The 14,527-nt window shown below is 36.0% G+C and overlaps 1 protein-coding gene across 1 annotated transcript; it reads left to right on the top strand.

Moving 5' to 3' along the window:
- Nucleotides 1-4,107: 4,107 nt before the first annotated feature.
- On the top strand, nucleotides 4,108-4,757 carry LOC142335975 (DNA replication complex GINS protein PSF2-like). Its single transcript, XM_075384399.1, has one exon. It carries the CDS (start codon nucleotides 4,110-4,112, stop codon nucleotides 4,662-4,664), a length of 555 nt encoding a protein of 184 aa, XP_075240514.1. The 5' UTR covers nucleotides 4,108-4,109; the 3' UTR covers nucleotides 4,665-4,757.
- Nucleotides 4,758-14,527: the final 9,770 nt, after the last annotated feature.

The following is a 14,527-nucleotide window of genomic DNA, read 5'->3' as shown; positions in this document are numbered from 1 at the left end:
AGTAGTAGTAGTAGTAGTAGTAGTAGTAGTAGTAGTAGTAGTAGTAGTAGTAGTAGTAGTAGTAGTAGTAGTAGTAGTAGTAGTAGTAGTAGTAGTAGTAGTAGTAGTAGTAGTAGTAGTAGTAGTAGTAGTAGTAGTAGTAGTAGTAGTAGTAGTAGTAGTAGTAGTAGTAGTAGTAGTAGTAGTAGTAGTAGTAGTAGTAGTAGTAGTAGTAGTAGTAGTAGTAGTAGTAGTAGTAGTAGTAGTAGTAGTAGTAGTAGTAGTAGTAGTAGTAGTAGTAGTAGTAGTAGTAGTAGTAGTAGTAGTAGTAGTAGTAGTAGTAGTAGTAGTAGTAGTAGTAGTAGTAGTAGTAGTAGTAGTAGTAGTAGTAGTAGTAGTAGTAGTAGTAGTAGTAGTAGTAGTAGTAGTAGTAGTAGTAGTAGTAGTAGTAGTTGTATTGGTAATGGTAGTCAAAGAACAGGATTTGAAGTTCTTTCTTTGGAGTTTAGTATGCCTTCAATTGCATATTTTTCTGGTTTTTTGTTGCTGTTGCAAATTACCAATTTTGCAAATGATGCGCTCGATTAATTTGTTTTCCTCTATGTAGCGATTGCAGAAACAATTCCTGAAAAATTCGGGGTATATTTTTATACATGAACATTTTCAGATTTCCTATACACTTTCAAAGACTGGTTGTAACAAAATTCGGGTCGACGAAAAAAGTTTTTCTCTGTATTTTTTGTCAATTCTTGATATATTTACGGGTAGGACTCTCTTGAAAGAATTCTAGGTTTGATAATATAATGTGATAATCAATTATTTTAGAAACAAAATAGGGTGTAAGTCAGACCTTCTAAATTAAAGACAATGAGGGAGTAATCTTAAAGTTGAAGGTCGCTGTTTTTATAACTGTTTTTTTTCTTTTTAAATCCATTTTGGATCAAATCTTTTGCAGATTTCCAATTTTTTGCGTTTGCGACAGCTTTGGAAACCGTGCTTGAAATTTATTGGTACAACGAAAACTAAATACTTGCCTAGCTTTGGTTTCAGCTATTGCTGATTCAAATGTTCCCTACATGTTTGAACAGCGTATATAAAAATTTTAGCTCGCAGAATGAGAAATTTTCATTGCAGGAAAGGTTAAAAAAATTTTGGAGCCCAAGTTCATGTTGGTTTACCCTTGATCTAACAAATGATGATCATTGGACGCAGATCTGTTTTGCTTGACGTATAGGTGTGTTTTGCTGTAATTAAGTATGATTTGAGTTTTTTACGCCAGAAAATCAAAATTGAGTTCGCTGTTTCTGTGTATAAGTAGCTTCTCACATATTTAAATCTAAACATCAGCAAAACTGAAACATATTACAAATATTTGTTTTTGAATATCATTGTTGAAAATTATGAAGAAAAAAGGACCAAATATTGAACCTTGAGTGATGCCACTTATTTCTAAAAAACCAATAACTCATTCTAATATTAACTTTTTATTACGGTTCAAGATATTTTGCTGCTTCGACAGAATTTATGGTCATGACTTGGCCAGTTGGTTAAAAGACCTTCACTTCGAAGAAGTAACATCTCAAACTGGAATCGCATAGGTAATTCGTTTTAATGTCTAGCCGCGCGATTATGTCAGTGCTTGTAGTTTTATTAGTAGTAGTCGTCATATAGACTTCAGGGCAAGTACCCTAGGTGGTTTCTCACTTTTTGAGGTCCGAGTTTTGTATTTGTCTTAAATTTTTAAAGATGTTGCAGTTTTCACATCTGCATATTAGTCGCCATGTGCACTTGTTTGTCTCGTTTTACTTGCTTTTGAAGAAGTTCACATTATTGTCAGATAGGGTCTTTTTTGTCGAAATTTTTATAAAAGCTGGAACAGCCGCGGTAAAGGCAGTTGTAGAGTCTATTAGTTCGTACAACGAAGTTATCATCGGTCTGTTGCAGCCTGATTTTGGCTATTGGTAGCTCTCCTCTTTGTAACTGTCTTGTGATGTCATTTGTAGGACTTTCCGGGTCTGGATGTTGTTTTTGTTTGGAGCATGGCTAGCAGCAATAGCACATCGTGCATTTAAATATAGAGACTGAGCGCTAGGAGTTTCAAATCTATTAATCTCTCGTAGTAGCCTTTGTGAGGGCCAAGAATCCACCGAGTAGCCAGTTTTTAAATTCTCTAGTTGCTCAGAGTTTGCTTTGTTTGTTATGCATGTCTCAGAAGATTAGGTTACAGTTGGCCGGTAATTTCTATGGGAGATTTCGCTTGATCTGAAACAGGGCTTTCATCGCTTCACCTGTCGAGCGCAGTTTTTTGTACCAAGAGAACTTACCGTTTACTATCACTCCTAAGTCGCGTTGACTCATGTCTGTGGCGACGGGTTTATTCATCAGATCTCCTCAGGTTTTATGTATAAAGGACTCGCCTTGAAGCTGCTGCAGAAGAAGAAGAAATTTTCTTTATTCTGGTGATGTACATTGTACATGACTTAGTGTATTCTTGCAGAATTACCGGAGCACCAGAAAGGGACCTCTTCTTCTGGGAAATAGTCCCACATAAGCTAGAAGCCCGCAATAGTTACATATGAGACTAGTACAAAAGACAGAAATCTGAGTTTATACTAGAACAAGGTAGCGATAAAAAAGTCGGATCTTTTCCGTTTGTGCCCCCCAGATTAGTGGGTGCATATTATTTGCAACCCCCAGACGCACGTGCAATATTTTTACATAATGATTTACTATGTAATGACACGTGCTCTGTCACTGGGGGGAGCATAACGTACTGGGGGGGGGGGCACAAACGGAAAAGATCCAAAAATTCTTTTTATTAACAAAACCTTTTGATAATGTTTCGTCTCCGCAAATAGTGGACCTCCAAATCTGGTACGTCCACGATGTTTTTCATGCTAAACAAGTGCAATAAAGAAAAGATTCGTTGAGAATTTGTCTACCGGACATGCAGAGTCATTAACAGAATAAACGAAAAAAATCCAGTTTGCCAACCCTGTCGGTCTAAAATCGCGAATAGTCAACCTGATGTGGAAGTTTGTCGACAACAGATTCTCTGATTCCAACCCTTGCACATGGCAACTATGTTGCGACTGCTGTTACTCGCAACATTTGGAAATCGTTCTAATCAGAAGTTATGGGAGAAATCCCTCTGGTGTCAAACCCCAGGAAGCCACAACAACAACAACAAATAGGATTAACCTCGATATCATAGCAAACGTCATGCATGATCTTAGCAAAAGTGTCTCGGATCTCTGTGTCTCATGTGTGTATACGCACCCTTCGCACAGTGGAGAGCATGTGATAAGGTGAAATTTTGCGCACATCGACATTTAATGGGCGTATGTTATGCTCTAATGCAAAGCCAGTCTGTAAATATGGACTTCGTTAGTGTGAAACCGTAACGTTTAAGTGGTAGAGCTGTGAGCCAGTTCGAGGCTCCTTTTTCCAAAGCTATTTCTTACGTGGCTTTGCTCGGTCTGAAGGCTTTCCATGAGATCCTTACGCGATCATTTTTTCATGCGTGAGGTTCGTTGGTCGTGCGTTATGCGTTCTTGGGTGAGGTGAGGTTTTTTTGTCGGTTGACGAATAGCGAATGAAAAAAATATGGATATACCGTTTTAAAAAGAGTTCTAATGAATGAAAACGTGTTTGTCTCTTTACGACTCGAAAAGGAGTATTGAGATGCTACAATTCTGTTTTCGAACATAAGACTTTAACAATAGCTGTCTAGAATGTATAGCAATTGGGAACTACTAGTAATATTAAAGGTGAAAAGCCCACTAAGCTGGGAGGGCATTAAGATCCGACCATTAAATTTGAAAAGTTTTTGACTGTTTGTTTGGATGAACTGAACGTTTTGAAAAGTTTTTGTTTGTTTCGATGAACTGAACTTTCGCAATTATCAATTCATGCGCGTTGGGCTTAGTGGCTGTTTGAGGTAGCATAGCACAGAACAGTTGTCCAATGGTTGTGAATGCAGACTATATCAACTTTTTTAAATATCCACTCTCTGATTTATTTAACTAATTCACGGGAAAACTATTGAACACTATTGAAAACTGGCTTTCATGCAGCGACATCTTGCAGGGGGCATCTCTGATTAAGTGCTGCAATCTATTTTAGATCAAATGGAACTGCTTGATAGACTCCACCCCTGCGAGCTTGAGTTTTTAGCGGAAGATTCTTTAATAACTGTTGTACCGAAGTTGAATCAAGAACAACTGTTTCTTATTGTTGGAGATTTTGGACCATTTGTAGCTGGTTTACCTTGTGAAGTTCCACTTTGGCTTGCTGTTCACTTGTCAAAGAAACGCTTATGCGAAATTAGGCCACCTGCCTGGCTAACGACAGAGAAACTAGCAGAATGGAAACAACAAGAGGTTGATTCGCCAGAAGTTTTTCATCCAATGTTGTCTCCAATATATATGGAGGTATCTCATTTGCTGCTCACCAATGCCTTAGACAGCATACCTCATGCAGATCAGGTTCGAACATTGGTGAAAGACATATGGGATATTAGGACATCCAAATTAAGAAGCAGCATCGACAAATTTATCAAAGACAAGGAAACTTTTGCCGGATTGAATAATTTATCAGTTATGGAAATAAATTTCATAAGACCGTTGCTGGTAAATACTTTGGATAATATGAACGCAATCAGGTTTGCAGAACAAGCTGAATAATTTCCTTGATAATTTCTATTGCCTTAGAACATGAATTTTTGTTTGAGTTGAGCTTGTATTTTGAAATCTTTGAATTAAATCTTTGCAGGTTTATTTTGTTTGAATCAAGAGATCCGCCTAAGAAATATTTGAGTGTTCGTATATTTCTAGATTGCTGGCCTACAGTTATATTTTTGAGTGTTTTTAGGAAAAGATGTTGAGCAAAAGGATTGGTATTTGGTTGGCGCGGGGCGCCCAGTTAACTGCTACAGAGCGATTAGCCATAAAGTCTTGCATTCGTATGTGTACATGAACAATATTGTAGTAATTATTGCATTTATTTTGATAATTTGAAACTGCAGGACGATATGCAACAATACAGGGACGAATTTCAGATAGATTTGACTGCACCATGAAAAACGTTTTTAATTGCTCACGAACGAAGATCGAATCAAACGATGTCTACGTGGGTGACTTTTTTTGTTTTTACTGACCTTGATTTTTATAGTGATCTAACGTATTGTCTCATTTTAAGCAGCTAACTACTAAAATTTACAGCAAAATGCGCATCAATTCGTATAATTTTTCGGCTTTCTCATAGTGGTCTATAATAACCTCTGACGATATCATTAGACCTTTGTCTCGAGAATGGAAGAGATGCACGTGGAGATGCCATGTTAGGCGTCGTTTTCGCAACCTGATGAACAAACTGGAATAAATCTTGAACTAAGCTTAAATTAACAACCATTGGGTGATAAACTTTTTACTTGATGCGATCATATTTCAAAAAACCGTACCTTAAAAAAACCGTTTATACAATTCCATTAAGGTCAACTGCACGTTTCCCGTGCATTGGAAAACTACGCTGGTCATCCCAATTTACAAGAAAGACAACAGTTTCTTCGTTTTCGTATAGACAATCAGTTACATCTCAAAAGTTTCAATGGCCTTTGAGAATTCTTTACTCAAACCTCTACCCGATCATGAGACACAACTTTCTAGCTCTTTTTGGTTTTATGAAATAAGTCGCTAGTACTAGAGCTTTAGCTCTTTGCACAACTTTTATGGCAACTGTTACGCTGGTAACAACTCCTATCTTTGTTAGCTTTGATCAAGTTGTTCGCTTTGACGGTTGCTTGTCTACTACGCCTCTACCAGTAACCAGTGCAGTACAGCAGGGCTCAATTTTGGGGCCCACTATTCTTATGTTTAATAGCCACACAGCAATAACTGGGGCTATTATTGGCCTTCTCTTGGTTTTTTACAATTCAAAGAAATTGAATTGTGTTGGGGCGCTGTGTTTTTTTACGACTCGAAGAGGAGTATTGAGATTCTACAGGTTTTTACGATTCGAAGAGGAGTATTGAGATTCTACAGGTTTTTTTACGACTCGAAGAAGAGTATTGAGATTCTACAGGTTTTTACGACTCGAAGAGGAGTATTGAGTTTCACAGATTTTTTTTAGCAGAAAGCAAGTTTGTTCATGACTTGAATTTTGACTTCTTTCTGTTCGAGCATTTACCTCCGTTTTTGATCGTTGACTTCTGTTTTCGAAAATTGGACTTTAACAGTAGCTTCGTTTGTAATGTATAGTAATTAGGAACTGCTGGTAATGTTCAACGTGAAGGGGTCATTTAGAGATTTTTTGTTCCTAAATAAGTCACCCCTAATTATCTAAACTACACTGCACAACCCCCCCACACCAACCACCACCTATCTACCCCCCCCCCCCCCCCCAACACTTACCTACCCCCCCACCGCACCCCCTCAACTTACTCCCCACCTACCCCTACCCCTCCCTTCACCTAGCTACCCCCACCTACCCCTCCCCCCAACTACCCCAGCACTACCCACCTCCCCAACCTATCTACCCACCTAGCTCCCCTCCGCACCTAAAAAATAGTCGGCATTTTTAAAACCCCTTAAGGTGGTTTGTTGGGCTATTTTTTTTGTCTTTTCTATTTTGATGTTCTTTTTTGGGTAAGGTTAGGTTAGAGATTATAATGCGCGACGATTCGAGTCGTTTCCGGTATTCTACCGGCTATATTTTTAAGATGTGTTCACACATTTTTCAATGACTTTGATCTTTCAAAACGGGATAAACAGGTAAAGTCCAGCCGGCATTAAGTTTTATTAGAGGCTCAAAGTGCATGTTTTTCAAGTGCTTACAGTGGTGCAGCTGCTGGGATGGTCTCAATTTCATGTTAAAAGGTCATTTTTAGGAGGTTTTGGGCTCAAATTACTGCAATTTTTTAATTTGTTTTTTTTTCAGTTTTTTGTTTGATTAGTCTTAAGTTGAAGTTTTTAAACGTTGATGACAAGTTTTGCGAGACAAAATGACCCGTTACGACCATTTCATGAGCTATATGTTTTGGTACTACAAACACAAACACGCAAAATGAAACTAATTTTTGCAATTTTTTTTCAAGGTTTTTGAATTTTTTCATTTTTTTAGCTTTACGTTTCCTAAAGTTTTTGTCAATTTTTGTTATTTGTCCATTCTCAAGTGCCAGGAAACCTATTCCACGGTCTGAAAAGATTACTGCTTGGTTGTTAGTTTCAATGGATTTGTTTTCAACAATTTAATTTTTCGAATTTTAAAACTTTTCTTATAAAATTTGCAATTTTTTCTAAGTTTTTTAAAACATTTCTTTTATTCAGTTTTTCTTGCGTAAGTAGCCAGATAACCTCATACAGGGTTCAATACTACGTTATTAAATAGTTGCTAGTGGGCAATTGAATGGTTTTCAACATTTTAAAAGAAGATATTTTTGTTTTTGAAATTTGAAAATTTTAATAAAAATTATCTGCTATCGGTCTTTGAACCATTTAATTTTTTAGGGCTTTGAATTGGGTTATTGGATAGAATCTAGAGACACAGAAATGATTCGTAAGATATTAATATCACAATTTTCAGCAACATCTCATTAAAATTTGCAATTGATTTCATTTTTTTAAAAAAAAATTTTCGAGTTAATCGATCTTCATGGGCAAATGATTTTTTTCACGCCTTGCAGATATAATATTGTAGCAATTTCAGAAACAAAAATTGATTTTGAACATATTTTTGAATAGGCTTATTTAAAGGGATCGAATTTTGCCTTAAGGATAAAAGCTTCAAAGTTTTAGCAATAATTTTTGTTAGTTTGTTTGATTGTTTGTTTCTCAATTTTTTGAGATGATTTTGTTTGTTTTGACTGGTATTGTTCAATTGATCTGCTGGTCAGGTAGAGTACATCTGAGTTTCTCTTTCAATTATTTGAATTGTTTTTCAGGACTTGTCCTGCTATGTTTTTTATTACGGCGTCGCGATTTTTGTTACGACCATATGACGTCACAACTACTTCCAATCTGCTTTTTGTTCATTCGTTCATGAAATTATAACTGAAGTGACGTCATTTTTCGCTCTTAGTGGAGCGAGTTTTTTGTTCATCCGCGTGATTAACTATTGGTCTTAATTGACACCTCACTCTCAAAAATGACTTTGAAATTGACTTTTGTTCACTTTAATTTAAAGAGTTTTCGGAGAGCAGCTAATATAGGCAGCAAAAACTTATACAGATTGTTAGCCAAAATATAACATATTAGCTTTCAATGAAAAGTCGAAGTTACAGTTTTTTTGAGACTGCAGATCTACGAAGCTATTGCGGCTATTTTCTGGCAATCTGCCAGCTATGTTTTATTAATGAATTACTGATGTCTTCAAATAGGCTTACTACTACACGAAGACGAAAGCAAAGTTGAGAACGGTACAGCCGGATCTTTTGTATCAAATTTTAAAAATAGTCTACAATAGAGCTATCAAATTTGCATGTATTTTAATGAATTGGAATTAATTGATCATTAGGAGAACTGCTGCTCCGACTCAAATTTCCTGCGGAAAGAACACCATTATTGTTCTGGCCCACTTCAGTGAGGGTAACTATATACTCAAATGGGTTTTTTTCTCAGTCGATTTTGGCCGATCGATATATTCGTCATGGAGAGTAGTGATTAGTATCATTAGAAAGCCCGTACAGCGTAGAATATTGAATTAAAAACATTTTTTTTCGAATTCCGCTTTTTCTAGACAGTCATCGAGGTTCAAAGATTTGTGATCATTCGAATATCCGTTGTTTTTGTTCAAAATATAGGGGTTTTTGATCAATTTTTCGTTAATTTTGCTAAAATTTCATTTTGTGTTTAATTAAATTTGTTTTGCCTGGAGACCAAGAGGAGGGTTGCTGACTCTTGAAAATTTTAGCTTAAAAACTGTTAATTTTAAGTTGTAGCCTTTTTTTCGTCAAAAGGCATACGAAATGTTTCTTTGACTTACTTTCTTTTCCGAAATTGCGGTAACTACAGACCTCAAATTGCCGAAGGACGTCTGAATCAACTCAAAAGAAGGATTATTCTACAATCATTATGCATTTGATATATTGACATTTTGTTGGCAAAGTATCTATTTGGGTAACAAATTGAATAATCAGTTATTATTGAACGCGTCGTACTCTCCAGGCTAGTTCTGGTCCCTTCATGGTTTTTGACCTCCAAAAAAATTTTCCATGAACGATTCCATTTGGGCTATGTCTTCTTTAAAAACCAATTCATTTTTTGTTTTCTATATTTATTACAGAACAGAAAATTTTCAATAAAATGTCAATTACTACCCTCTCACGCTATTTTCAAATTAGGGCGCCGTGATTATAAATTTGTTTTCACAGAGAATTTTTGGTATCTATGATTCAACAAAGCGTTTTCCTAAATTCTAATTGAATTCTTGTGTTTTGTTCCCGTTTGTGCTTTTTGCGGTCTCATGACTGAGTATCAATAATAAAAGATCCAGATGGCTTGGCTGAATGGTACACTTGAATCAAATATAATGCTTTCAGTTGATGCGTGCTCTTATATATTTGAATATATTTGTCATAAGAAAAGCAGTTTAATTTCGAATATTGCGATTTATTTTGCAGATCGCATTTTCCTTCTATTGAGTTAAATTTGTAGATCTTTCACTTTAGTAATAGGCCAGATAACGTTTGAAAGGCATTGCATGTGTACTTAAGGAAATTTTTGAGTGAATAGCGCTTGATTTTAACGGCTTCGAAACGGTTTTTCTCGCAAATTGTAATTGAATATTTGGTTTTGCCTGTTTTTTGTCTTTGTTTTTATCAGTGCTATCACAGATTTTGGTTCATGACTGGTCTAAGTGGCCTCTTCTGGAGACAACACATTTGTACCTTTTGGTTTCAGATGATTGCTAATAGTATTAACGACCTTAAAGTTTTTGTTTCGATCGACCTTTTGAACTCTGCCTCTGTTTTTCTTTTTGAATACTTGAAGTCCTTGACCATGTCTCTCCCACCCACTTTTGCTGGAGGAAACTGCAATTGGAGGAATTAGTTTATTTTGCAGCTGATGGTTTTGTGGTTATGACGCTATGTGGTTTCAGAATGACAGAGCGTCGTTTGATTTTTTATTGCTTGTGGTCTTCTTTTCGTAGTCCCGTTGAAACGAGGGCTCATTGAAATTCGAAAATACTTCATTTAGAGGGTAACAATCTGTTCAATTGATAGCTTATAGTTTTAAAGGCTTCAACAATGTGTTATTGTTTTTAATTTTTGTGGTGTTTTGATTTCTGTTTCTACTCGTTGTTTATTTTTTGTCTAACGAGTTGGTCTTCACTAATTTGAGGTACAATTGGCCTGCCATTATCTTTAAGGAATTTTTTACTTACTCTCGTTGAAATTTTAGGTTTCTGAACTTTTTTGAAAAATTCTTGAAATAATCATAAGTATGGAATCTCTGCAATTTTTAATTCCCTTCTCTGACAATTTGCTATATAGTCTCTAATGTAAGCACAAATTACATATTCTCATTAGAGAGGGATCTTCATCTTTTTAATTGTTTTTTATAAGCGGTGTTATGACTCTTTTTTGAGTTTAATCTAATCTTTTCTGATTAGATTAATTTGTAACATTTTTGTAAAAATTATATTTGACCATTTTTTTATGTTTTATTTTTGTCTCATACAACAACATATATGACGTTTCCTTTTGGACTTGGTGATGGGAGCAGTTAATCATATAAAACGAATTGGCGGGTTCGGTACCGTTTTTAACTGAATGCTTGATTATTAGATGTATGTCACTTTCTGTTGTAGTTTAATGACAAATTCTGGATATAGGAGATATTATTGGCTCCCTGCATGGACTTATAATAGAGCCTCCATTGTTTTTAGTTGAGAGTTACTACTTCAAAAGATTTTTTTACTTTGAAATTGTTTTCAAAAATGTAAACGTAATCTCCAATTTCGCTCTTTTCTGTCTTCTTGTTACCTAGTCTCAGTAAAGGCCGGTCACCGATGTTTTTAAGACAGATACAAGTTTTTGGCTGATTCCAATTCAATGGTAATTGATGTTTTAATTGATGCTGTCGAGACTTTTTCTGATATTATTTGTTGCCCTATTGACTTATTAAGCGTATATAAGAGATTTTGGTCGTAATTAACAGCTGTTTTTATTAATTGGTTTTGTTGTTTGTCTTGTCTCCTGGTCTCAAAGCTTGCAAGTATCATGGGTTCTCAAAAGTGGCTTTATTTATTTCAATTTTCTGCTGACGAATGATCCCAACGGCTCCGATGGAGTTAAATAAGTCTTTGTAGTTGACAGCTGATGGTTGACTTTGCCTCTGTTTATTCTTGCTCGTCTTGACTTCTTACAAAGTCTCATTAAGGAAAGTTCACAACTGCTCTGATATGAACTACAAGTTGATACTTTAAGTTTAGCTTTTAACTGGTGTATTATGTCCTTGTTAGTGATTTTTTAAATAATAGATTTTGTTTGACGAGAGTTGATGTTTTGGGTTTTTTTGCTGCTTGTCTTGCCTCTTAGTTTTATTAATAGCAGCTATCATCGGCTGTCCAATGTGATAGTAATTAATTTATTGATGGGTTTGCACTTAGAGAAATTACTCAATCACCAATTATTGTCGAAGAGTAAGTTTTTCTAAGTTATTCTCATTTGGCTGACAAGTCAAAAATATGAGCGGGGTTGGAACATTATGTGCGAACGCACATTACCTAGCGTTCTTTTTGCTTCAGATGTTTGAAACGACCTGGACGTTGCTATAAGCGCCATTTTTAGTTGGAATTGCCATATACTCATCAAAATCAATAATTTTAATCTTGAAGTCCTAAGAAAACGCTGCTTTAGGCAACAACTGTAAAGTTGCTATATGCTATCTCTATTACTGCAGGCCTCTGAAGTATGCCATCCGTCAACGTTTTTCTCTGAACTAGAGCTCTTTTAAAATAGAGCGACCAAGTGGATTTTCTCTCAAGTCTTCCGATGTCGAGATATTACGCGAATCTAGAGTTCGTCCGATAAGCCTACTTGTAGAAATGAAAGACTGAACAAACCTCTAGACATTGTTTCGGCGAATGGGCGGCAAGCTGACTTTTTCTTTCGACAAAAACAACAGCTAAAAGATCCACAAGACTGCGTGTTAACTGTCCAACTCCAATTTTTTTCGTGCGAGCAGCAACGTTTGGAATGTTTTTGCAACGGTTTACAGAACATTTTTGAAGAACCTATATCGTTTAAGAGGAAGTTACATTAACAGTTTGTGATGTTTATGAATTATAAGTACTCCCCAAACATTTTATAAACTTCTGTCATGTTTAATTTTCCATTGTTTTTGTCTGTAATTTGTATTTGAGCTGTCAATGCAGATAATAAAGTCTACTACCTTCTACTAAAAGCTCCCATGACAATGTCTAAGAACACTTGGCTTCAATTGAAAAACTGGGGTGCAAGAATTAAAGAGAAACTTGCGATAGAGAAAAACGCAGATTCAATATTGCGTAGTCCGAACCATCATTCTATTCTTGGGCCAACTTTTGAAGTCCGAAAAATCGCTCAAAAAACATTTTCATGATTTTTGAAGTCAAATTGGAGTAGTGATTTTGGTCACGCCGAAACAGGAAGTGGAGCGAAAAAGCGAGTGGTTTTGCGGCGTGAAAATTTTTCGCTCTAAGTTTAAAGTTGAGTTTAAAACGGTGTTTGAACAAAAATTCGCTTTTTCGCTAGTGGTTTTTTGTTCACATGCGGCATATGTTCACATGTTCTAGATAAATTAGCAAATATTCAAAACCTCTATTGTTCTCTAACTTCGTGGAAACAGGACCCTAGAAAATCAATGTAAGGATCAAGTTAGTAAGTACCCAAGCAATGGAAACCACTGCGTATACCGTACCAAAAAGAACATATAACAGTTACAAAGAAAAGCGCTGAAATTGATGTGCTGAAACCGCCCGTACAATAAATTCGTTAGCTCAAAATATGCCACCAAAAATGCGCTTACAATCACTCAATCTACTCTTCCTGCTCAAACTGTAAATCGAAGAGATCCATCAAATATGCGACTGTTGCAACAACAAAATTCGCCTTGTCAAACGAAAAGTCTATTCGATTTTCCTAAAACCAGGACTGAAATGTGAAGCAAATTAGTTTCTCAAACAACTGGAGTCGACAATAATTTTAACTGTCATAGATTCAATTAAACAACCGCGCTTATATGGATGCGCTTTGCAAAATTCGATACCCCTTCTGGAAGTTTCTGCGAATTAAATGGATCGAAATTCCCGCGTTTGCTTGTTTTATAGATTAGGTACAAGTCGAGCGCTCGAACTCAGTTTTGTTTTTTGAAGTAGTCTATAACTTCCAATGTTTCATGTTTAATAGCCGCACAGCGATAGGTGGGGCTATTATTGGCCTTCTCTTGGTTTTTTTACAATTCAAAGAATTTGAATTGTATTGGGGCGCTGTCTTCTTTTTTTAAGATCTGTTCACACATTTTCATGATTTTTGAAGTCAAATTGGAGTAGTGATTTTGGTCACGCCGAAACAGGAAGTGGAGCGAAAAAGCGAGTGGTTTTGCGGCGTGAAAATTTTTCGCTCTAAGTTTAAAGTTGAGTTTAAAACGGTGTTTGAACAAAATTTCGCTTTCTCGCTAGTGGTTTTTTGTTCACATGCGGCATATGTTCACATGTTCTAGATAAATTAGCAAATATTCAAAACCTCTATTGTTCTCTAACTTCGTGGAAACAGGACCCTAGAAAATCAATGTAAGGATCAAGTTAGTAAGTACCCAAGCAATGGAAACCACTGCGTATACCGTACCAAAACGAACATATAACAGTTACAAAGAAAAGCGCTGAAATTGATGTGCTGAAACCGCCCGTACAATAAATTCGTTAGCTCAAAATATGCCACCAAAAATACGCTTACAATCACTCAATCTACTTTTCCTGCTCAAACTGTAAATCGAAGAGATCCATCAAATATGCGACTGTTGCAACAACAAAATTCGCCTTGTCAAACGAAAAGTCTATTCGATTTTCCTAAAACCAGGACTGAAATGTGAAGCAAATTAGTTTCTCAAACAACTGGAGTCGACAATAATTTTAACTGTCATAGATTCAATTAAACAACCGCGCTTATATGGATGCGCTTTGCAAAATTCGATACCCTTCTGGAAGTTTCTGCGAATTAAATGGATCGAAATTCCCGCGTTTGCTTGTTTTATAGATTAGGTACAAGTCGAGCGCTCGAACTCAGTTTTGTTTTTTGAAGTAGTCTATAACTTCCAATGTTTCATGTTTAATAGCCGCACAGCGATAGGTGGGCTATTATTGGCCTTCTCTTGGTTTTTTTACAATTCAAAGAATTTGAATTGTATTGGGGCGCTGTCTTCTTTTTTTAAGATCTGTTCACACATTTTCATGATTTTTGAAGTCAAATTGGAGTAGTGATTTTGGTCACGCCGAAACAGGAAGTGGAGCGAAAAAGCGAGTGGTTTTGCGGCGTGAAAATTTTTCGCTCTAAGTTTAAAGTTGAGTTTAA

The sequence above is a fragment of the Convolutriloba macropyga genome, chromosome 3 (assembly GCF_964194025.1).
Source record: "Convolutriloba macropyga chromosome 3, txConMacr16.3, whole genome shotgun sequence".
Taxonomy (NCBI): domain Eukaryota; kingdom Metazoa; phylum Xenacoelomorpha; order Acoela; family Convolutidae; genus Convolutriloba; species Convolutriloba macropyga.
The sequence above is the reverse complement of the archived record's forward strand: the minus strand, read 5'-3'. Positions and strand labels throughout refer to the sequence as shown.